Source organism: Motacilla alba, chromosome 23 (assembly GCF_015832195.1).
Source record: "Motacilla alba alba isolate MOTALB_02 chromosome 23, Motacilla_alba_V1.0_pri, whole genome shotgun sequence".
NCBI classification, from domain to species: Eukaryota; Metazoa; Chordata; class Aves; order Passeriformes; family Motacillidae; genus Motacilla; species Motacilla alba.
The window spans coordinates 2,579,919-2,604,726 of NC_052038.1; the positions used below are offsets into that span (position 1 = coordinate 2,579,919).

General features: G+C 43.2%; 2 protein-coding genes across 4 annotated transcripts in view; one reads left to right on the forward strand and one right to left on the reverse strand.

The window, feature by feature from the left end:
• LUZP1 (leucine zipper protein 1) overlaps positions 1 to 1,112 on the forward strand; it is a 29,176-nt gene extending 28,064 nt beyond the window's left edge. For both annotated transcript variants that reach the window (XM_038160663.1, XM_038160664.1), the window contains exon 4: positions 245 to 1,112. In XM_038160663.1, coding sequence (XP_038016591.1) covers positions 245 to 280 — 36 coding nt within the window. In that variant the 3' untranslated portion in view covers positions 281 to 1,112. The remainder of the gene's footprint in view (positions 1 to 244) is intronic.
• Positions 1,113 to 5,621: 4,509 nt separating this feature from the next.
• Positions 5,622 to 24,808, reverse strand: part of KDM1A (lysine demethylase 1A) — a 28,215-nt gene continuing 9,028 nt past the window's right edge. For both annotated transcript variants that reach the window (XM_038160666.1, XM_038160665.1), the window contains 17 exons: positions 21,857 to 21,990; positions 20,062 to 20,140; positions 19,060 to 19,152; positions 18,220 to 18,326; positions 17,281 to 17,362; positions 15,991 to 16,085; positions 15,015 to 15,157; positions 14,460 to 14,550; positions 13,616 to 13,750; positions 12,571 to 12,644; positions 11,794 to 11,905; positions 11,286 to 11,418; positions 10,362 to 10,549; positions 9,887 to 10,001; positions 8,712 to 8,839; positions 8,233 to 8,379; positions 5,622 to 6,441 (listed from right to left, as the gene is read on the reverse strand). In XM_038160666.1, coding sequence (XP_038016594.1) covers positions 6,256 to 6,441; positions 8,233 to 8,379; positions 8,712 to 8,839; positions 9,887 to 10,001; positions 10,362 to 10,549; positions 11,286 to 11,418; positions 11,794 to 11,905; positions 12,571 to 12,644; positions 13,616 to 13,750; positions 14,460 to 14,550; positions 15,015 to 15,157; positions 15,991 to 16,085; positions 17,281 to 17,362; positions 18,220 to 18,326; positions 19,060 to 19,152; positions 20,062 to 20,140; positions 21,857 to 21,990 — 2,042 coding nt within the window. In that variant the 3' untranslated portion in view covers positions 5,622 to 6,255. The remainder of the gene's footprint in view (positions 6,442 to 8,232; positions 8,380 to 8,711; positions 8,840 to 9,886; positions 10,002 to 10,361; positions 10,550 to 11,285; positions 11,419 to 11,793; positions 11,906 to 12,570; positions 12,645 to 13,615; positions 13,751 to 14,459; positions 14,551 to 15,014; positions 15,158 to 15,990; positions 16,086 to 17,280; positions 17,363 to 18,219; positions 18,327 to 19,059; positions 19,153 to 20,061; positions 20,141 to 21,856; positions 21,991 to 24,808) is intronic.

Below are 24,808 nucleotides of genomic sequence, written 5' to 3' on the forward strand. Positions count from 1 at the left end.
ATCAATCAAGGATGGAAAAAACCATTTGGTAAAATAAAAACAGAGTCCCTGCTTCAGCTGGCAGCTTTACTACTGGAGTGTTTGCTGCTACACCCCTGCTGCTGTGCCACCTAAAGGGCTGTGGTCCTGGTGGGATCTGGGATGGTTGCCAAGGGCAATAGCAATCCTGTCTGCAGAGCAGAAATGCTCCAGGGCAGCAGTGGGCTGTGGGCAGGCTGTGACCTTGTGGGTTTGTCTCCTCCAGGGCGCTGCCCGGGCTTGCCGGACATCTCGGAGATGAGCTGCATTCCCTTCTTCTCAGTGCCCATGGTGAAGCAAGAGGCAGGATAGTACCAAGCTCACAGGCATCACCACCTGTTTGTAACCTCTCCAGAGGCTTCAACTAGCCTGAAACCAGTTTTGTAATGCGATTTGAAAGGTACAAGAGCTTTACCAGTGAATTCTTTTTCTTCCTTGCTGAAGAGGCAGCTGCAGAGACTTTGCTCAGGGGACTCCCACTTCTCATCTCTGTACCTGCAATCTTAATCTTCCCTGTAGGATGATAGGTCTGTCTCCATATGGAAACTCTGACTACCTGGCCCCTCTGAACAATGGTACTCCTTGCACAAGAGAGAACTTTGTTCACTTTCGTTCACACAAGATCCCAGCAGTGTCCCTGTGATTACATCCACCAGCCCATGAAGCTGTCTGCCACAACTGAAGGCTTTCAGTTCATATGGAGAGTTTGACACCCTTGCTGGCTGGGGTAGTGGTCACCTCAGCACCTGTGTTTCCAGCACCCTTGGTCTCTAGGCAAGAGGAGACTGTTCCCCACTGGTTACTTTACAAAATGAGAGCGAAGGAGAGCAGAAAATATTGTTTAGAAGGAGTTGGTACCTTATCACTGTCACTCTCTGCAACAAGCTTTGCACAATATGTTCATCACCAGTTGAGATCCTGCACCAAGAAGTCATCCACTGAGCCAGACCAGCACAGCAGTGACACCTCCTCCTGCCTGGGACCAGGGTGCCATTTATCTGGAGCTTTATGTGTAACACTCTGCAGGCACCAACTCTGTGGCTTGTGCAAGGCAGTTGAGCCCTACGAGAAAAAGAAACAAGTGCTTTTCCTCACAGACAAGCAGAATGTCCTTGTTCCTTCCCAAAACAGGGTGGAGACAGCTGGATTGAACCCTAAGCTGATCTATGGTGGCTTTGGTCTGTGCCTCAAGCCCTGTCTGCCATGCCTGGGTCCCGGGTATGGTCAGGGACTGCTTCAAACACAGAGGTGTGTGTCCCCATCAGTGCCTGCAGGCCACCAAGTGCAGCTGCTGTCACTGTGGGGCAGACAGGTCCCCACAGCTCCAGGAGGTGCTCAGGTCATCAGCAGCTTCTGTCCTCACAGATGCACCTGGCTCTCACAGCAGGGCTCTCAGTCCTTCCTTTCCATCCCATCCCCAGCTGCTGGGCTGGCCCCTACACAAACACCACGGGCACCCCCCAGTGCTGTCTGTCCCTCTCTGCAGCAGGACAAGGACAATGCTCCAGACAGAAAAGGTCCTTGGTCTGTTTCAGAGGTGCCGTGGGAAGAGCTGCACCCCAATAGCTTCTATGTCTGAGCTGCACCCACACTTGTGCCCACATCCCACCTCTGGAGGAGCAGGTACCAGAGTGCCTGTACTGCACTGCCCTGTGCTGCAGCTCCTCCCTGGCCTGGGAAATACACCTCAATTCTGAGAAGAAAATTAATCCAAAAAAAAAAGAAGAAAAAACATTAGAGCTGATAGCAAAATATCTATGAAAACATTTATATAAAAGGGATGTGTTATAGTGACATGATTATTTTTTTATAAAGATTGTTTGGAGGAAGGGAAAAATTATTTTTGAAAAAAAAAAGTTTCTTTTTGGAATTTTAAAGATGTTTTCCCAAATGTATATTTTTGACCCTTCATTTTATTCTTTTACATGTCATGACATATGTGTCAACTTGCATAACAAGACAAAAAGATGCTTTTAAATTAGTACTGAGTGGCAGTTCTAATAATCTTTAAATTATATTAAAATAAATTGTATTAACTGCTCTCTCTTACCATGGACATGGTAGTGCTAGTAGAATGAGATAATGGGAAAAATAATTTAAACTCCAACTTCAAAATGAAAGAAAGTGAAATTCTGAAGCTAAATTCAGACTTCTTACTGCCTCCCCCTGCCCCACATTTATCAGGAAGGATTGGAAATCTTTATGGATTGTGCAGTCTGAAACCAGTGGATGCAACAGTCCTGTGCAATGGCTGTATCCTTCCTGAGCACCCTGCTCTGCTCAGCACTCAGTGTGTGCCAGCTTCATCACCTGGAGCAGATGGATTGTCCGAGCAGCAGCGCCTTCCCTTGCCTCTGTGTGCCCTGCTGCCTGCCCCGCAGTGCCAGCTCTGCCCAGCTGCTCCCTCTGCCCCTTCTCATTGCCCCTCCGGACGAAACCCGCTGCCTCACGCTGTACCTGCTTACCCTGGGAGCAGCTGGGAGGCATCTTGGCATGTCCCTGCCTCTTCAGATGTCACAGGGATTCCCTCTGCACATCCTGAACCTGCTGCTGAGCAGCTCTCCAGCTGTCACCTGCGCCAGGCACAGTGGCTGTGGGAGAGCCACTGCTGGGCACTGCTGTTCTGCCTCCAGAATCCTCGTGGTGAGGGGCTCTCCCTGCCCCTGGGCACTGCTGGGCACTGCTGTTCTGCCTCCAGAATCCTCGTGGTGAGGGGCTCTCCCTGCCCCTGGGCACTGCTGGGCACTGCTGTTCTGCCTCCAGAATCCTCGTGGTGAGGGGCTCCCCCTGCCCCTGGGCACTGCTGCCCAGGACCTGCAGCCTGTACAAACTGCTGGCCAGCATGGACGTACTGAGGAGGACAAGGATCGCTCTGGGCAGCGACTGAACGCCTTCCCTCACAGCCCCAGCCCCATCCTGCTGCAGGACACGGGCCCACGCTCCACAGGACATCCCTACACAGCCACCGGCTTCCTCCTCCTCACCTTGCTGGCATGGATGTGGTTAGCACGGTGCTCCCAAAGAGCCTTCCAAGGGAAGTGGTTTCAGTTGTGGTGAGGAAATCTCTGCCTCCCCGTGAGTCACCATGTGGGGTGAACACAGGCTTACCTATCAGCTTTTCAACCCCCCTGCTCACCCCAAGAGCACAGCCCCGTGTCTGAAGTGCAAGGGAAGAACCACCAGCAGCAAGAGCTGTTGGGTTTTCTCCTTCTGTCAGCCAGGACCAGGCTTTGCCCGAGCAATGGGAGGGCTTTGCCCAGCTGCTCAGCTGGCTTAGCCCCAGCGCTGCTGGCTCTGTCTTCAGGTGCTTCTCACAGATGATGTCTCTTCCTTTCTCCAGCTGCCTCAGTTATTTGTTCAATATTTTACAGCAGATACCTTGAACTCCTGCTCTAGACTCAGTTTCACTGCTTGTAAATACTGGACACAGATGTCACTTGGTAACTGCACACTGCTTGTTTTTACCACAGCTGAGATTAAATCTGAGAAAGAAAGAAAACCCTACCTAGTATGGAAAGGGGCCATGCCCTCTAGTCAATGAGTGCAATAGGAGCTGATTGTATTATTAATCTTATAGCAATGACTTCAGGAAACACAATGTGTTTACTCGAATTGCACACTTTTTTTGAACAGCTGTAAAATAGAGTATATGTGTAAATATTGCCATCACTGAAGAAGTATTTGTAATTTTAGCATATAAATATAACCGGCTTTTCAGCAGGCTTGATGATGCACACGGCCACGCATCGAGCCCTCGGGTAATTCCAAAGTTGTAAATGTATTTGCTGTACAGAGGAAGTGTCAGTGCTTGCTGCTCCCAAGGAACCTCAGCTGCTGGTCCCTTTTGGAGAGCCAGTGCTTTCCCCAGAAGGGCTGGCTCCAGTCTGAGGGCCCAGCAGCTCACTGCTGCATGGAATGGCTTCCTTCCTGTCTGGAACAGCTCTGCAGCCCGCAGAGCTGCCTGTCCAGCTCCTCAGAGGGTCTGGGGGACAGCCTGGCCCCTGCTGCTGTGCAGTGCAGCCTCTGGCCAGGCCCCCAGCAAGGGAAAAGGGCAGGAAGCACAGGCAGAGCCCCGTGCCTTGGTGCTTCCTGAGACACCTGCCACAAGCAATCTCCCAGCTACAGGTTGAAGCAATAGTCACATCGGTGTCATCTCTAACGTAGGAGACCTCACCTCTGCCACCCTTGCACACGGCTGAAGCAATCAGGGCACTGCTCCAGGCCAGCCCCTGGGCTGAGCTGTGAACAGAACACGAAGCCATTGGTAGCAGATGCCTCCCATGATCAAACCCAGGGCCCAAAGGATCCTCCTGGGCTGCCCCACGTGCAGTGCCGGCTCCTGCTCTGGGGAAGCAGCACTCCAGGCTGCATGGAATGTATTTTTAAGAGAATAAATCTATTTTTTTGTATTTGTGAACATATATTGGGGTGGGGCAGCTTAGTTAGAAGACAAATAATGCAAGAAATCTTTTCATAATCACAGGTTCATCCAAGTTAAGCAGATTTTCCAGGGTTGCAGTATTGCCTTTTCCCCTAAAATAAACTTTGTGTCCAATAGAGCTATGAGCAGTGTTCCACCCTTAAAACTTGCCCTGTCTCAGCATGCTGAGCAGAGGAAAGCCAGCACTTTCCTCCTCAGGCTGCCCATGCAGTGGATACAGATGGTGCTCACCTCCTTCCAGCGACACAGTGCTCTTAGTCTGCATGCCAAATGTAAACACACACTTATCTGCATGTCTCTCCTGACTCAAACCCTGTCAGTGCTACAGTATATAACCAATAAACACTCTTCTCTTTTTACACGGTGTGATGTGGTGTTTACAGCTGAGCCCTGTTTACAGCACTGCCCATTTCTTGGGGGTGCTGCTGCCCCTGGGAGAGGCACTGAAGCAGCAGAGTCTGTGTGTGTGGTGTGTGTCTGTCTGTCTGTCTGTGTGTGGTGTGTGTCTGTCTGTGTGTGCATGCTGCAGGGTGGTTCAGTGCTGGAGCTGAGCACCTTGCACTTCTTTCTGTGCCTTGGTTGAGGCAGATCCCATTCCAGGCTGCATTTGAGGCAGGGATGGTGCAGAGACAGCACAGCAAGTTGTACACAGCCATTCTCCACTGAGGCTCCCTGAGCTGGACGTGGCATTGCTGTGGTATGTGAGGGGTTCGAGGAGCAGGGGGTGTTTGCCACGAGCCTGGTGGCACAGAGACCAGGGGGACAAAGCACCCTCAGTTCTGCTGGCAGGGGGGCACAGCCAGACTGTTCCTGTACCAGGAGCCAGCCCTGTGCCAGAGCTTTCCAGGCAGGAAGATACAACCACAACAAAGGCATTATACCAATGTCCCTACCTCAGACAGCAGCCCCAAAGCAGGGATTTCCAGGCTGGGGATGTCCTGTCGTTCCTCTCATCCCAACTAGCATTGCCTGTTCTCCTGGTCCCTGTTAAGGTTCAAGGACAAGCACTGGCATTCCAGCTGCATGCCCTGGGATCATGGTTTCCATCTCCTTTGGGATGTTTAACACGCCAGGAGCCATTCAGTGGTTCCAGGTACTGCACCAGGCAGGCAGCAGTGCAGCACCAGGCACTGCACACAGAGTTCACCTCAGGACACTAGAACACGGTTCAGTACCTTTTCTCGTGTTGGAAGTATTTAATAAAACAGTATGCTTAGCATACTCAGTGACACCAGGTTACTCTACAGCAGAATGCAGATGGTGTAGCAGCCAATGGACCATTTTGGAGAGGTGTGATTTGGTACCAGTAGGCAAACAGTTGCCCCAAATTCTTGAATGCCAGACAGGAATAGAATTGGTCAAAAATATTACTCTTCAAAACAAAGCCATAAAAAAAACCACAAAGAAATTTACATACATTCTACACTAAGCTAGTATTCGTAGCAACCAGCTTCTAGAGGCCCTTGTGCAAGTACCAAATTGTAAATACACACACAGGTAGAAAAAACCCCCAAACACCCTAAAAATCCCTTCAGCTATTTTGACTTCCAAGAAGTATCTGCAGAGTCCAAGTCCCCAACCAGCTTTGCAGTTTACACTGAGCCTTTGAACAGCTCTAAGGTTTTGTAAAAGGCTGCCAAGCCGAAGGTCTGGCAAGCTGCTGTAAGGCCATCCTCAGCCGGGGCTCGTCCAGCGACTCGGGGTCCTCTCAGCAGACACTGCTACAAACTACTCCAGCATCTCCAGCGCAGGCTCCACACCGGAGCTCCTCCTCCTCCTCTGCTCCTGCGGCGCCCTCACATGCTGGCAGCCTGCTGGGGGGGCACGCCGGGCGTGGGCTGCCGGGGCAGGGTGTACATGGCGCCCAGGAACTGGTCGGCGATGCGGCCGGCCTCGCGCAGCCCGCTCAGCAGCGCGCCGTGCACCGTGGCCGGGTAGTTGCGGATGGTGTGCTCGCCCGCGAAGAACAGCCGAGGGATGGGCTGCGGGCAGAGAACACAGCACGGATCGTCAGCTCTGATCACACGACACTGTACGATGTGGAATTTGCAGGCAACCCCGACAAGAGAAGAGATGAGAATCCTGGCTATAACGTTTTCGCCCGGGGGTTTCGAGCTGATCTGATGAGCTCCCAACACCCCAACGTTACACCCCAGAATCGCTCAGCATTCGTTGGGAGGCATAAAAGGAGCAGGAGGCTGATGTGACAGCATCAGGAACAAAAAAGGTTTAATAAAGGCAAAGTAACAAACTCAAAGCGATCCAGGTGCCACAGACTTGTGCTCCTGGTAAAGACACCTCACGAAAGCGATTTGGTTTCTTTGTTCTGTCCTTTTCTACTCAATGGCCCAGGCGGGACCTTTTGGCTCATGGCCATTTAGCTGTCCCCAAACTTGAGGTGAAGCCCCCAAGGTCCTATCAGTGATTTTCCTACCTGATCACTGGGAGAAAGTTCTGGGCTCTTTCCTTTTTGGGGGACAGAGGAAGGTTCTGTCACTCTGTCCATAGGGGGCACATTCCTACACTTGACTCCATGTTTCAGAAGGCTGATTTATTATTTTATGATATTATATTAGAAATGCTATACTAAAACTATACTAAACTATAGAGAGAAAGGATACATCAGAAAGCTAGAAAGGAACAGAATGATGATAAAAACCCGTGACTGCTCAGAGCCTCGACACAGCTGCACCACGACTGGTCATCAAGTGAAAACTATCCACATGAGACCAACTGAAGATGCACCTGTTGGTAAACCACCTCCAGACCACATCCCACAGCCATCAGATAGTTATTGCTTACATTTCTTTGCTGAGGCTTCTCAGCTTCTCAGGAGAAAATCCCAGCGACAGGATTTTCATAAAATATCACAGTGCCAGTAAGATGTTAAAGTTCCTCTATCACAGCACATTCTCCATTAGCATGAAGGTGCACACAGGATAGGCCACATTGAACTATTTCCAGCTGTGTACAAATTACCAAGAAAATAAAGCTCTGTTTGATAAGCAGTGTTTGCAGAGGGTCATGGCCCAGCTGTAACTGTAACTCTACAGCCAAATGTGTTTAGGAAGAATACTCTAATCCTGGAACACGAACTCTAGCACAGTAAGCAAACAAAAACTTCAACAACTCACTTAAATCACTAGCTTCTCTTTAAACTGAGACCTTAGACAACAACCCACAGAATCAGAAAAAGTGGGAGAAAAAAAAATGTTCATACATTACATTCTGCAGGGAATCATTTTAATCATAGCTGTGTGCACTAATGACTTGTATCATTAGAACTCGAATAAAGCCAAAGCCACACAGCCCTTCCTGGCACTGCTTTCAAGAGTGGCTGTTGCTTTCAAACTTAATTCTCTCAACATGATCTGGAGATGAGCCCTGCCTTCATTGTGTTGGCCCTCCCATTTGGGAGGGACCTTTTGATGCCTGTTCTTCTCACTCTGGCCTTCACCCTTTCTCAAATCACTACAACTCACCTAAATATGGAAATGGACAATAAAAATATGGAGTACAAAACACAGGTATAATATTAAATAAATAAAAATGAATAAAATAAAATAAAATAAAATGAATAAAAGTGCTCTTTTTGTAGCAAACAAATGACACTAAACCTGTGATGACAACTAATGAATGAAAAAATTAACTATTTTACAGGTTTTAACCATTCATCATAAGATTCAAGTTATCTAAACTTGTGTTTAGACGTGCATGCAAATTTCTCAAAAAAATAATTTTGTTCTGAGGTTTTTCTAAAAAGAGTTTCTCACCTGTGGAGCACCTGGAATGGCTGGTCCTGGAGTAATTGGCTGAGCCATCAAATCATAGTCATTTCCAGAGGAGCCAGCAGCCACATAGGAGTATGACCCCCGGGCCCAGGGGTCAGCGCGCCAGCGGGACACCACAGTCTCCTTAGGCTGAGACAAGACAGGAGCTTCAGTTGTTGGGAAAGTGCAAATCCTACAGTTTGTGACAAATACCAACAATGCAAATTGCAGCCATATAAGGGACAAAGTCCTGGGCTGATGTTAGCAGTGGAACTCCATGTTTATATCCTATGATAACACATATCAAGGTGAATCTTTGATGGCAATTCCTTAAGTCTTTCCAAAATATTACCAGACCCTGCTGCCTGTAGATCCTCAGCTGGAACTCAGACACTCGTAGCAGGTGTGTGCAGTGTTTCCTCTGTTCCTTGTCCCTATCCACACGGGACAATGCACCCTTCCCTGTCCTGAGCTGTACTGACCTGGGGCACAGCACTGCTGCCAAAGATGCCTTTGAGAATGGCCAGGCACCGACCAACAATGACATCATCACTGATGTTCTCCATGATCCCTGCTGCTTCTCCTGCTACCAAGGCCAACAAAATTGGTGCTGTGGGGGGGTAGGAGAGAAAAAAAGAACAATTGAATTATTGAAATCAAACATTTTGATCAGATAAGTTGGACTTGGATAGACATGGATCTGCAGTTAAGGCACAAAGTTAGAGACTAAACAAATCCAACAAAAGCAGTCCTAAATTTTCCACCATCATGTCAATATAACAAAAAGAAAATGAAATTTTATATGCCATGGTACTATTTAGAATTATCAAGAGAACTTATGTATAAAAAGTAAATAAAACCATCAGGAATGATGTTTCGATGTTTCATGGTCTAACCACATTAACTGAAATGGTAATTGTTGTTTTTGATTTCAGCCATCTGACTTGTGCTTCAACATGAGGTTCTACTGCACTTGTTTCATTTCTACCTGCTCTGCCCATCTTCATGAGAAGGAAGGCTCAGAATGCAGCATGTGAAGCTACTTTGACATGACCTTTCCATCTAAACCAAAACCATGGCCCTGCTTGTTAACTACATAACAGAGCCATCTCAAAGCACAAAAGCCACATGAACAGCCTTGCTATCCAAGGTTCATTACTTGTATCTCTCCAGTAAAATCTTACCAATCATTTTAATAATTCAATAGCCTAGAAAGGCACTTCCCTTGCACAGCAATTTTTCCCTGATAACAGAGAAACCTGTCCTGCTTATGTCAGAAAACGCACTGGTCATCTGCTAAACAAGTAAAAATAATGCTCCTTATACACACCTTTGCTTTCAGTCTGGTCAATGGCTGTGACAAAAGCAGCACTTACTGCAGAGATCTCCTGACCATCTCTTGTGGCAGCACCAGCTACAGATAGACCAAAACTACTAATGGCAAAGACCTGCTGTGGTGGTAACGCAATTTAACAGGCACAGTCTGGAGCTGTCTGCAACCAGTGCTGTTCTCTGCTTCCATCTGTCTTCCTAACAATACTATCTTCTTATCATAGCCTCATGTGAACTCTAACAGCATTTTAAGAAGTGGTTTTTTTTCTAGATCTGAAACTACACAAATAAGACACTGGCAAAAGCAGACGTGCACCACAGCTACCTTTGTACAGGTTCCAAAAGAGGAAAAGCTCTCCTCTGCTTGCAGTAGTGCTCCCAACGTGGCCAAACAAATTGACACTCGGATCCCAGAAGACACGATCAAAACACAACACAACCTAGAAAGAAAGAGTATCCACAGTGAGGAAGAGTGCAGGGAAGAAATAAAGACAATTACACTCATGGATGTTTGTCACTGGACAGGTCACGAAAGGGAAATGTGGTGAATACAGAGTGCACACACATAATACACAGAGGTGAATGCCTTCCCACGGCTTAGTGTGCTCTCAATTTTCTGGTTAACAAGTTCCATCAGATCTACTTCTGCAAGCTCCTCAGACAGTTTTCACCATCAAACCTCAGCAAAACAGCCGTGGAAAGGCATTCTTCCTCTCCCCCACCAGCCACATTCCACCCACATTTCAGAGACTCTCTCTGACAACCTCTGCTCTGCTGCAGCTCCCCCGGTGACAATGTACCTTGTTCAGGTTGCCAAAGCCCATCCTCTGCACTGCAGAAGTTTTCCACTCAGGAAGAGGTGGCACAAACTGAACTGCTGGGGGCTGCTGTTTCAGCACTCCCAGGGGCAGAGTGCACAGCACAGCATCACACTTATAAATGAAGGTCTGGCTGGTGGACCGGGTATTTACAGCTATCACTTCACAGCCTGGAAAGGGGAGAAAAAACAGTTTAACAGGCCACGAGGCAAGAGCATTGGATTAAAAATGAAAGAAATTACCATAACCACATCAGAAAGTGTTTTGTTTAAGGAGACAGCTTTACATTAGCAGCACTTAACTTGGAGGCAAGTTGTGACTGGCCATTTAACTCTATTCCAGGAAACACAATTAATGTAGCATCTGAAAATGGCCTTACTGGGATAAGCCTAAAGGTTCACCGAGGTCAGTAAATATTATTTAAATATATCCATAAATAAACAAGTAGAGAGTGTTCCTCTCATTACACTGCTCTCCCAGCTGACAGTTTCCCAAGCCCAAAGTTTTGAAGAACAACAAAAAGACACATTCTTTCCATTACATTCATTTATACTTCCAATACCAGGTCCCGTGGCACCAAGCCTTGAGCAGGCCCAGACCTCTTACTCCAAATGCTTCAATCAATGAAGTAAATAAGTAAGAGAATAAATGTGAACAATCAGTAAATACAACTGAAAAAGACTGTGTCAAATGAGACTCAGAAATAATAAAAAAAACCATTCAAGATTAATAAATCTCTAGCAACCATTCACACAGTCCCAGTAAGAAACATGGCTGTTTATCTAACCCCAAACATGCTGTGGGAAGGGTTTTACAGTATCAGTCCTCACAACTGCTTCCAGAAGCACTGAAATCTACTTCCTATGCCCCCAGTCACTCACAGCAGGCTCCTGGAGGTTTCATTACCTGAGGCAGTGTAGCGAACCTGTCGAACTGCCGTGTTTAATTTGATGTCCAACCCTTCTGCCAGGGCCACTGGCACACAGGAATAGCCATTCCTCACAGTCAAGTGACTGCCCGTGAATTCAAAGTCATCATCCTAAAATGAAGAGGCAGAAAAAGCATGCAGTCATAATGCAGTCCTCTAAGTCATCAGAAAATAATCAACGACTCTACGCAATGGCAAAAAATATTTCAAAACATTTTTTAAAGATTCGAACAAATGTGAAATTATTTTTGATTATTCATCAAGTAATAAGTATGGAAACTTTCAGCAGAGAGTACTGTTAGAGATTGTTTTGGCACTAACAAAAAGCTGGCTGGAATTTCATCATCAAAAAATAATCACCTAAGAATTCAGTACCTGCACAAAAGCAGCTACTTAACAGTTAGAAACTCTTAACATTGACAAACTTTGATGAGAATGAAATAAACTGTTCAGGTTTTTATGAATTGCTGAGTACTGGTTACCTACCTGGTCCCAGTGCTTCAGTGACAGTGTAGAAAGGGGTGTAGCATTAGCAAATTCTAGGTTTGCAAAATGCCAGTCAAGTATTTGCCTGTCTCTTGATGACAAATAAACATCACTAGAAAAAAAACCAAATATAACACAAAGACATTTAGTTTGTTAGAACAGGCTATTGTAAATGCATTGCTTCTGAAAATTTCTTCACAAATAATTTCTGACTCTCTCCTTAGCCCAGAAATAAAAATATTAAAAAACAACACAGATTTACTCTGAAATATCTGGACCTCTCTCATGAAAGCTGAGTATCAAAACCCAGCAAATTCAGGTATTTAAAGCAGAATTCATACAAAATACTCAAGGGAAGCTAAAAACTTCAGATATAAAAAAGGCCACATAAATAATGGCTTAAGTAGCATGCATAAGGACAACAACAAAAAACCTAGTAAAACTGCAAAGAATAATAACATTCTACCAACACAAGTAGGATGGTATGCGACTATTACTGACAGGTATTTAAAAGCTCAAATGCCTTTTGAGATCAGGCACTGATTACTGCCAGGATTTCTACAGAATCACCCTCTCAGAACCTCTCAGAACTTTTCTGTTTGAGTCAGCTCTAAAAATGAGGAAGGTAAGTTCTAAAGCTGAGGGAAATCAAACTCCATGCTTGTGCCCTTGTAACCTCTTGAGTTCCCATCACCCCATACCATTTTTGAAACTCAGGGAAAAGGTAGTAAAAGAACTGCTTTCCTAAGTATTTAAACTTTTAGTTTGTCTCTTTACCTTGGTGGATTGGCTTCAAGTTCTTGTAATTTCTCTTCCAGCTTTCCTTGTGTTTCTGCCAATTCATCATACTCCTATTAAGATTAAAAGCTAACATTAAAACCAGTTTACATGTAAAAGGGCTTGAAGACATCACGCAGCACCAGACTGGACCTAATCTCAAGAGAAATCACTAGAAAAATTACTTCATGGATTTAGTGGAAGCTAAATCAAGTTTGTTATTTTTTTCAACATTTAATCCAGCATATTTTGCTCTTCTGCCCTTTGGATACACTCTGTGTATCCAAAGCTGTGTGTCACACTGCAGAAAACATCAGTTTGGTGATATTTCAGGGATTTAAACACTCAGAGCTGAAGAACATGAGGGTCCATTACACTCCTGATATTTCAAATGTTCCTATGGTTCTGAGAGCTTATATCCCACAAACTACTTCTATTCTTCCCTCCCTTAGAAGTTTATAGCTAATACTGAACATGGAGATTTCCAAAGCAGAATCAATCATACTTAAAAACCAGACATGATCTAATTCCAGCTTTTGTGGTTTCTTTTTTAAGGCACATCTCTACATCAAGATACTCCCAGAGAGGGGACGTAACTCTGCTTGTCAAGACAGAGCTCTGTACATGATAATCTTTAGATAGAAAGAAGTCTTTCAGGTCAAGAAACCACCTTTATTTATCCTGGAGAAAAGTTCTCTCTCTTCAAACGCAGATTTTATTCCCAGACTATTGTGAAATCCAGCTGCATTAAAGACCAAATCTAAGAAAAATTTATCTTCAAAACATTACATGCTGACATGAGCCAGCAGACTTACCTAAAACTGAGCTTTAGGATTCCCCAGCTAAAGGTACTCAATGCAGAGCAGTGTTAGAACCCAGAATCACTGTCAATCACATTCTCTTGAAAGCACTGGATCATAGTGAGAGATGTGGAAACATTTATATTGGCTACTTTTATCTCCTAAAAATGTGGCTAACTGGTTACATTTTGGCTGCTGAAATGCTGAGAAAACAGACTGACACACTGCATTATGTGATCCTTCACCTTGCAAAGGGCAGTCAGATCTCTGTGCTTGCTTTTCACAAGGAACTCTGCTGTGATATCCCGAGGTGGCTTCACTTCTGATGCCTCCTTATACTGCTGATGAAGTTCTTTAATCTTCTCTTTTAAATTCACCATCTTTTAAGACAGAGCAGGAAAAGGAAGAAAGAAAGGGGAAAAAAGAAGTCAAAAGGCAGATTTCAACAAGTTACTGTGTGAACTGGACATTCACCTCTAACTGTGCCATTATACCAAAGAGATTTCCTGCTTTTGGCAGGTATCACACATGCAATTCTTCCTCCAAGAGCCACAGTAAATACCATCAACCCTAAACAACATGGCTGAAACCAAACATCATTGATTTCTTCTTATGTTGCAACTAATTTGAGAGCAGTTCACAAGCATTTTTAATTTGAGAAACACAGAAAGGTAAAAACATCATTTACCACGAGCAAAAATAATGGAAGCAGTCCTAAAGCACTGTTTCTGTACTACAAATCAGATGTGCACTGAAGACAGTAAACATTTTAAACAGCTCCCAAAAGCCTCAGCCAGCATCAGCATCTCTAAAGGAAGTTTTGAAACATCACTGCTTATTGTGTCTGTCCTCTTCCTTTCTTTTCCCATATTCTGTTTTATGGTTTTCTGCCTAATCAATTTTTCTCCTCCTCAAGCAGGCGACACCTTTGTCCTAACAGGGCTTCTATGTAGGTCTAAAGCAAAGACATATTTTAAGAACAGCATTGATAGCAATTTTCTGATATTTTTCTTCAGACGTTTTTGTATATTTTGCCACTTTCTGAGGAACACAATGCTTATCATCTTGTTCTAAATGTCATCATCAGACCTTGTTAAGAAGATCTTTCAATTCCTCCTGTGTTTTCACAATTTTTTTCCAGTGCTCAATCTGTTCATCCTTCACATGCTTCTCCTGCAATCTGGAAAAGGTGAGAAGCAATTGTCAGCTCAACATAAAATCCTTGTGTTAATGAGAAAACTTATTATCACAATCTAATTAGTGGAATGCAATAAAACCACATGTCATGGGATATTTTAGTGAATACTTTTGTGGCAATTGGAAAATTAATGGAAGTTTCTGTAAATAAGGTATGCACGACTAGCTAAAATGTGAGTGTGGAGTTACCTTCTGCTATTAAAGCCCATTATAATTGCCCTTTACTTTCTTAGTGCACTGTGTGGACACCAGCCACACTGAGCCACTCCAGCAATGATTTTCAGGACAGTTTGAAGAAGAGAAGTTTGCTCCTTTTACCATCTGTGACATCAAGCAGCTGCATTAAGAGGGCAATGCTTACATCTAGGAGCACCACAATTGTTTGAGGTATCTTGGAAATTCATCCACAAAACAGGGAAGTCTACCAAAAGGAGAGAAGTCACTCACTGAATGACAACCTCCAGAGCCTGACCGAGGGAGACAGGCTTATTATTGAGAACATTAAAATCCAGCTGATGACTGAGATAGGATGTGGCTTCCAGCAGACGATTAAATTCTTGCTCCACCATTTCATCTTTCTCCTTGGGAACCTAGGAGACAAAAGAACAAGCATTGTTCTTAGCCCATTCATAAATAATGCAGCTGCTGAGAATAGCCCTCAGGAAAAAAATTAATACCCTCAACTCTCTCAAATGGTCAGACAGCAAGGTCTGTGCAACACAATGTCACACCTTGGCAGGATGGGCACAAGAAGAGCTGTCAAGCCACAATGACAACAGACTTCTCTGGCAAGAGAAAACCAAACTGCCTTATAGGCTCATAAGATTTCCTTACTGGAAAGGAAGGTGTGTTCAAAGCTACAGAAGCTTGCCAAAAGACTCTGATGGTAGGATGGTTCTACACAACCACAGGGCTTTAGAAGGCTTGGCACAGCTCAGTGAAGTAGACAGACAGTAATTTATCTTCTGCAATGGTCACTGTGAGTAAGAACTACCAATCCAGCTTTTCTAGGATGATGGTGGAAACACTGCAGGACACACATGGAATGGTGGTGTTTAACTGTACTGATGATACTCAGTCAAATAGTGCTGCCAGGAAAATACCTGTTACGTGGTGAGAGCTCAAGTGCTGGAAAGAGCAAACCTCACATCTGTTAAACCACTCACAGGTTAAACAAAGGTGAGAGAACTTGGCTTCCACAAAACCTCTGAAATGCAAAGGTAAAAACTCATGTGGAAAGAGCAGGTTTTAGAAGAATATGTGCAGGTATGCTACAATATAGCCAAAATGCCTAAAAAGGGACACACACTGTCCTCCTTCCCTCTCTGGAAGCCATCTCATGCTAGACCAATAGCCTGGTAACAAACATACTTGAGGTATTACTTCTTTTAAAAAAGGTTCATGGGAACAGTATCAGACTTACAGCTTGTCCATTCGCTTCATAGAGTGGACATTTTTGTTTGATCTTTGCCAATTCCATATTTACTTGTTTGCTGACCACAGCCATGGGATTTCCTCCTGGAAAAGATTTGATACAGTTAACAGAGATTCCTGTAAAATTTGTCTGCCATTAAACAAAAACCTCCACAGTTAAAGCAATTTCAGAGACTAAAACACCAGCTCCAGTGCATGCATTCCAGTGACCCAGTGTAACCCTGCCACAGGTCTGCACTTCTCAGTGATTCTTGCAATGAGGACATGCAAAAAACCCACCACATTTCTACTTCCAGGATCTGAAGGGGTCCTACAGGGCAGCCAGAGAGAGACCCCTTGTCAGAAGCAGTATTGATATGACAAGGGTAATGGGTACAAACTGAATGAGGGGAAATTTAGGCAGGATTATCAGGAGGAAGTGCTTTCCTGTGAGGGTGGTGAGATACTGAACAGGCTGCTCAGGGAGGCTGTGGATACCCCAACCCTGGCAGTGTTCAAGGCCAGGTTGAACAAGGCCTTGAGCAACCTGGTCTAGTGTAAGATGTCCCTGTCCGTGGCAAGGGTGACTGGGACTAGATGATCCTCCCAAGCCTTAAGATTCCATGATTCTGAGTTAAACATAAAAAATATTACAGTCTTTCAACAGGCAAACTGAAATCTGTTTTTCCATGACTGTGCAAGTTCAGTTCTTTGTCTGGAACCAGTTTCTGTATGCAATTTAATAAGACTAATCATGAGACAGACACCAAATTTAGGCCATCAGTAAAACCAGGGGTTTGTTATAGGTTTTACAGTATTTTATCATTTCACTACATTGCTGAAGGATATTCCACACTAAACAGTTGCCCATCTTCTCAGCAGAGTAACCATGTCAATAACTGATGCCATCCCATTAAACAATAATAAATAGGAAGAAATTTGGCTTGTTTGCCATTATTTTTACAACTATTTTTGAAATCATGTGGAGAAAGTACTTTTGGGGTTTCAACTCTGAAGAAGGGCTTTCTCATTAGAAAGGCTTTCCATTTCCCCTCCTCCCTTGTTTTCCCATGTAAGTTCAAAGAATATGTTCTGTCTCTTTAGGGTCTCTCTCATCATATAACTTTGCTATTTATGAAAATACTAACTGCCTAAAAGGCTGAATGAGAACACACACTTAGAAAGAGTTAAAAATACCCAATTATTTTGGCCATGAAAGAAAACAGCATGAAGATTTTAGATTTATATCATCTTGCCCCTCAGTTTTCCTCCCCTGTCTTTTTGATTTTTCAAAACTCACCAAGTCCTGTCACCACCATTGCTCCCAGATCAGCAACATAATTCCCTTTACGAAAGGTAGCAACTCTTCCTCCTACTCGGTCCTTTGAAAAGCACAAGATATTAAACCTCCAGTTACATTCAGTAAGACATCCCACTGAAATATAATCACTGAAACACCTACAAAACATGGTGCAAGTATTCTCTTAACTGAGGGCTCAATAAACAGAACGCACATTTTTTCAGAAACCTCTGCAAATGAACTCTATCACAATTAATTTGCCTAAGTTAAGGAATAAAATGCTTTAAGTAGCATTTAAAAAAGGAGAAGGAAAGAAAAAAGGAAAGAAATAGAAAAAAACTATGCCTAATGTGATTTGGGCAGGTTTCACTATTTCTACAGTAGAATCCACTGTGATTCCAAAGCCAATCTCTTCACTGTCTGTGCACAAATTTATTTATGCACTAGGTTTCCTCCTCCCCCTTATGCCTAAGGATTTTTAGCTTTTTATATATTTTTCGTATATTTGTAATTTTGTAGGCTGTCAATACACAGTTATACCTTCTAGTACTTTTCCTGCCCTCTCCCAGAGTGTAACAGCTCTTAATAATACACTCTTGAAATTCTCTTTAGTCTTCCCTTTGGTCTGCCACTCTGGACTCGCATTCTGCTTTCTGATGAAAAACCAATTTCTAGTCATGAAAGAAGGTTGTTTCAAGCTGCTTCTGGTGTCAGAACACAACACCAGCACCTAACTATCCAGCCCAGCTCTGAGAAAGCATCAGAAGCTCCCAGCAAGGACAGATCCACTCAGCTCCTTGTGAGACAGGTTCAGCAGCAGCAGTTCATCCCGACTGCCTGGAACACCACACACAGTGACCCACCCCAAGCATGCTGCTGGGACACAGCCCAGGTACTGCTACAGTTGTAACAGAAGTAAAATAGCACAGAAATTCATACTCTGGCTTCCAGAACTGTGACGTCCATTCCAAAACTCTGCAACTGGCGAGCTGCTGCCAACCCAGAGACTCCAGAACCAATAATGATCACCTTTCCTGTCTTCTTGGCTGAAGAAAGAGAAAAATCAGCTACAGTAGTCCTTTATATGTGCAAACAGTCCTGTTAAAGTTGAATTTAAGAGAGACCAAGCATAAAAAGCAGCTTTCTTCTCATGAGTAGTTCCAACAGAGCAAACTCTTTAACAAAAAGGAAACTGAAGCAATTCTGAACGTAACACTGAGACAGGGACAAGGAAAATACACTAGCAGTACATCTGGAACAAGGAAGAAAACAGGAGAAAAAATGCTTCCAGACAACTGGAAGAGGAAAGAATTCATAGAAGACAACTGAAGAAGAAAGCAATTCATATTAATTACAAGGGACAAAGTATCATAGTTTGATTTCTTTTTGCCCCAGAAGAATAAAACTTAAAAAGGGCAGAGAAGTTCACTTGCAAAATTCATGAATCACATAAGCAGGGAACAGATCTAAGTACAATATTGTGTTTCTGACTTTAGTTATTCAAATGAGGAACCAAGATAACTCATTAAAAAGTGACAGTCGCTGAATTATCTACAGAAGATTTGCCAACAATTTTTCCTCTCAAAGTGATTTACATAACTACATGGCTTTTCTATGCCAAAGTAAAACACATTAACATCAATAGCCAGGTGGCCTTCCAGCCTTCTTTTAACTTTCTTAGCACTGCAATTCTAAAAAAGAACACTCAAAAAACTGTCCTAAGAAATCGTGGAACAATAAAACAAAACTTCAACTAGAAACAAGGTTGAAGACTCTTACTTGGAAGGGGTTTGACTCTTTTGTAGATCCCAAAGTTGATCAGCCCATGACGCTCCAGGTAGCTGTGAACCCTGTGAACCAGCACTGTGTCACCTAAAATAAATTTTCAAAATTATTCTGTGTGTTCAGCAGCGTATACATACTGAGCAATATTCACAGCAGCCTGGTCAGGTCCCACTAAACACATCCTGCCCTACAGCTCTGCTGCCCTACTGACACACTCATCTTCCCGAGGAGGCCTGAGGCTACTTTTCTGAAAAACACCCATGCTGTACTGCAGTTCTGAGCCCTGCCTGAAAAGCTGCACAGGACATCAGGTGCTTCTTTTAATCTAGTGCAGAAGAACACCTCTTCTGAAACTGACTGCAAAACCCCAAGATCATGACACAGAACTGTGATGTCCTTTGCCAGTATTCTGCCAATACTTACTGCAGCACTGAGTTCTCATTTTTATTTTTAAAAGCACAATAACTCACTATTTTGCAATCTTTGACAGTATATTTGCATTCATTTCAGCACTATTTTCCTCTTTAATTATTTTTTATAGTTACCCTCCACCTTTTTCCAGTTTATTGGGATTTTGTCTGAGAAGTGTGGAATGGTCTCCACTTGCAAGCAGTAACTCCTCACTCTTTTACTGCCTTCTTGCATCACACCCAGTCTGTTTTAAGTCTTAAAAAAAACCTCCCAAAACCCATATGATTAATAACATTTTACAGCTGAAAAACCACCAAGAAGCTGTAGCAAACCTTAAAAGCTGCACATGAATTAACCCTACTGTAACAATCCATCTTTTTGGCAGCTTTTATGAATCCTGCTAGTGATATTTCTTTCCCAGACAATGAACTCTACTAAATCTGAAGCAATATCCCAGTCTGTACACGACCACTCATGGAGCTCCACTAACAAAGGACTGAAACATGTGAAGCAGCTTTTCCTCAAACAAAAGTGAAAGAAAACAGCAGTGATACATATATTTTGGCAATGGAAAACTTGACTTACTATTATAAGGTGCTTCTAATTGTTGGATAGTTGCTTCAAATGTCAGCTGAATCTTGGGGTTATCCAACCAGAGCTGCAGCTGGATTTAAACAAACACAACACATCATATTAAGCAATATAAAAGAGGTGTTTTCCAGGCCCATGTTTGCTACCAAATACTGCCAGGAGATGAAACCCCCTAATGAATGAGATGAAACTCCCTAAACTTTGGCAGGACTACCCAAGCCACACTGAACTTCACCTTCCAGTGTTCCTTAAGGTGCAATACAGTCTTTGAAATTCTCACACCATTTCAAGTAAGTGGAAATACTCCAAGGCAGCACAAAGCTGTGTGTGGCTGGCAACATCAGCCAGCGTTGTCTTTTTGGCATCAGATCTCATGTTTTCATAAAAGCTACAGCAGTACTTATCATGTTATAAAGTTTATTCATCTCCAGGATTTAATGATCCAATCCATCTTCACCAATATGAGACATGACAATGGACTACACTGGCCACACATACACAAAAAAGCACATTTACAGGACATTTACACTTCAAAAACTGAGCAGGAAGAATGGTCTGATATGTTAGTAGGTCAATTCATACTACAAAAGAACTGTTCTCCCAACAGAACTCCTACTTTGTAGCACAGAGGCAGGAGTTAATAAATAATTTTACTGTTCCATGCCTAGGTCTAGGTCAAACATAGCACTTCCACTCCATAATTAGTAATTTATTTGGGTATTTTCTCTAGAGTTGCATTACTGAGCTCCACAGTTCCTCACAGATACCAAATTAAAGTGGAAATCCTACAACTATAATGAATAGGAATGTTTAAGAAGTATTTTCCTTAGAATTTGGGAGGCTATTTAAAGCAAATGGCTAATTAAGAGGCTGCACACTGCAGTTTGCAGCTCTGCTGAGCACTGGGTTCATATCAGCTGTTCCATAGTCTCTGCATTTCTCACTGGAAGAGTTCCTCTCACAAGCCTTCCTCAAGCAGGATGACTGCTCAGGAATGTTCCTCTGTAGTGAACAAGGCCCAAAGACCAGCAGTGCTGCATTTGCCTGCAAATATCTCTCTCCAGTAATTTCTAAGTTTCAGTGGAAGGCTTTTCTGCTACCGACACACTTGTAAAAGGATTACTTAGCTATTCATTTTGTGCAAATTGTTTTCCAAACTTTTTGGCATGCTCTGGCCTGTTTTTACACATCTCATGACTTCCCAGAAGTTACAACTTGAGTTAGAGGAAAACATTACAGGAATAGCAGAAGTCATGCTCTTAGCATGAAGGTGTCCACCACATATAAATTTTAAATAACTTCTTAAACTTATAAATATAAACTTTTAAATAACTTCTTAAGCACTGGGTGTTACCATGGTCAATACCCTGTGATGTTTCTAGATCATCTTTATTCTGTGAAAAAACTGAGGGGTGCATGAGGTATTTTGTATTTTAACTATGGTAACACAGCAAGTTGCAAAATATTTCTTGCTTTCCTACTGTAGTTTTTCTAACATTACTTCAGTTTTCCAAAATTCTCTTTTCAAAATACAGGAGAAAGGCCTGATCTCTGTTTTGGATGTTGTAAATAAACTACAGATTCTTCATGCTGCTCACAGCACTGCTTTGATCAAGAACTGGCTAGCACATTTCTTAACAACTTAAGAGCACGACAGGATGCCAGAAATGAAACCCCACTGCCTCAAAACCAAAAATTCCATCAACTAGACATGGTAACTGCCAAAAAGTCTTAGCAAGGTACACACATTTCCTGCCCTTTGCCACCAACACTTTTAGAACAAACTTACGGTGCGGTTCCTGATGTACAGAAACACCTTCTGAGTCTGCTGGGGCCCACTGATTATATCAGGGAAGCAGGCAGCTTCTTGAGATGTCATACGGTCATGTGGAAGTCTACTCTGGAAAGCTGCACCCTCCACACCTACAATAAAAAGACAAGTAATCTACAGGCACTGCAAAGGAACACTGTCCTTCCCAGGCAGGAAGGATCATACCCTGGCCAATTCCACGGGATGCTTTCATTTAGTTCTTTATTTACTTCTGCAAGATGTACAGGTTTCCAAGTCAACAGTTCTTTGAATTACAGGTATCTAGAGATAATGAAAAAACTACACTACAGGGGGGATAAAACAAACAAAGCAAACAAACCCCCCCCAAAAAAAACAAAGCCCAAAAATAAGTGGGGCAGGGGCACATATCAATACATTATATATAACACACACACATATATATGTGTGAACAATAAAACATAACTATTTAAGGTGCTGTCCTTAATTTGTGTGGTTTCCAGTTTCTAAAAGAACCAGAAAACTGTTTTAGAACATGTTCAAAGCCAAAATATCTGAAATATACAACCACAGCATCTACCATCCCCTTTCACCTGCTTCTCTAATTTGCACTGACCATCTCCAGCTAGAGGAACCCACCCTAAACTCTCATTTTCCATATCTGATCTATTTCCAGCAGGCAGTGCAATGAAATACAGTCACACTTATGCATTTCCTGTGCTCCCTCCCCAAGTGCTGCCTACAAATAACAGATTTCCTACTTTTCTCTTGAAATGCTCCACATGTAAAAGACCTGATGCTGAACCCATACAGGAGAGCTTTTCTCTATGGAAAGCCTTCATTCCCACAGGAACCTGCACTTCTACCAATTCACACACTGGCAGTGATGTAACTGCATTTCTGTACCCTGCTTTCCTCAGTCTCTTATGTTGTACTACAGAAAAAGGGACAAACTAAGACACAGCTGCATCAAGTGCTACAGCACAAGCACAGAAATCAAATCCTGCAGGCACAGCAAGCAAAACAAAGTACTGAGATGTGAAATGCAGCAAGAAAAATATAAATCTCCCATGTCCTAGAAGTGATTTTGATCAGGACAGAGGACAGGGCATTCAATCTAGAAAGATAATTGCCAATACATCCCAGGGGCAAAAAATCCCACAAGTAACACAGGATGATTAAGATAACTTGCTGAAACTGGAATTGCTCAAAAGATTACAATAAATAGCTAAGAATATAAGCTTGCAGTGTGTTACAGTAACCAAGACAACTGTTTAAGAATTTGAAGTTCATGTACTGCAGTACATGTTGCTGTACCAGGGAGAGGAGTTCCCTGCATTTAATTCTGGTGCCACCACACACCCCTTTAACTTCCAAGCATTTTTACTTCCCAAAGATGCTGAAAAAAAAAATCAAGGAAGGAGATGGTTGTGAAACTAACAAAAAAACCAAACCAAAACCCCCCAAAACAAACCAACCAAAACCAAGCACACAAAAAACCCAACCAAACAAATAAAACCCACAGCCCCCCAAAAACCCCAAAACCGACAATCAAAAAAACCCCAAAACCAAACCAACCAAACAAAAACCAACCAACCAAAAAAAACCCCACAACCAAAAATTCATTCATAAGTAAAGATCAAAAGATCTGTGTGATAACTCAAGGTAAAGAAAACTGTAATCATTGACACAAATTTTACAAGAAAAAATTAGTAAGAGAAGCTAGAGAGCATTGCAAGTAAAATAAAATTAACCATAGGAGAAGTTGAGGAGGAACACCAACAGTGTTTCCTGCACTAATATTCAGCTGTGGAATAGAAACCCATAGCTCCACAATGACTTCTGTTTCTCCAGCAACAACCTCTGCCCAGCCCTTCTGCTGTCCTTCCATCTAACACTGGCCCAAGTGTGCCAACACCTGTGCAGGAATGCACCTGCTCAGCTAGGAATTCTGTAAAACTGGGCATGGAAACCAAACCAGTTAGCAATTCTCTGATGCTTCATTAATGCTAACAATCTTAATTGAGGCTCTAGATGCTCAAGTGCTAGCAAAAAGCTCAGCAGCACAATGTTCACAGAATGGCCAGTAAAGACCTGAAATGCTGAACCTGACTCTTAACTCTTCAGGTTTGTGATAAAAGAAGTGTGCTTCTCCAGGTACCTGCTAAAAAGCCACGTAGTCATCAAACACCAGCAGACTCTCAGATGTGTGGATTTAAGGCAACTTGGCAGTGTCCTGGAAAGCTTTGGGATTTATTTCTTCAAACTGAGCAGCCAGACACCATGGTGCTACTAACAGTTTTGAAAGGAACTCCCAAGGTGGGTTGAGTTGGGGGGGCTTTTAAGGCCAAATACCTATCATGGCAATATCCAAACTTTACAACTAGAATAACAGAGTAGCTCCAGATATGCACAGGTATTCAGGAAAACAAAAAGCTAATAAAACAACCCACAAGAGTGTTTCATACAAGAATTTAGAAAAGGCATAGCTATTAATAGCAATGATAACCATTTTTATTTGGCCAACCACTGGAAGATCTTCTAAGAACTAAATGTCCTTAAATTTACTTCTGCAACAACACAGCTCAAATCTAAATGGATTTGGATTTCAGGCTCACTAAATCCCATTTCACACCCTTACTGCTCGTATTTCATGAAAGCTACACATTACAGGGATTACCAGTTCAAAACTACATGTTTCTCCTTGGAAAGGTTCTGCCTAGACTGGATTATCAGCTCCTCTTCACACACATTTGCACACACACACTTGCCCATTTCCTGACATTCAGCACTAGCAACTAATTGGAAGTTTTGAGTATATCCTTGCCCCCCGAAGAAACCCTGAGGGATGCTGCTCATTTAAAGCCTTACTGAAACATCTGCAGATGAACACACTGAATGAAAAGATTTTGGCTGTCAAACTGGACAGTTGTTAGAGCATACTCTCAGCAT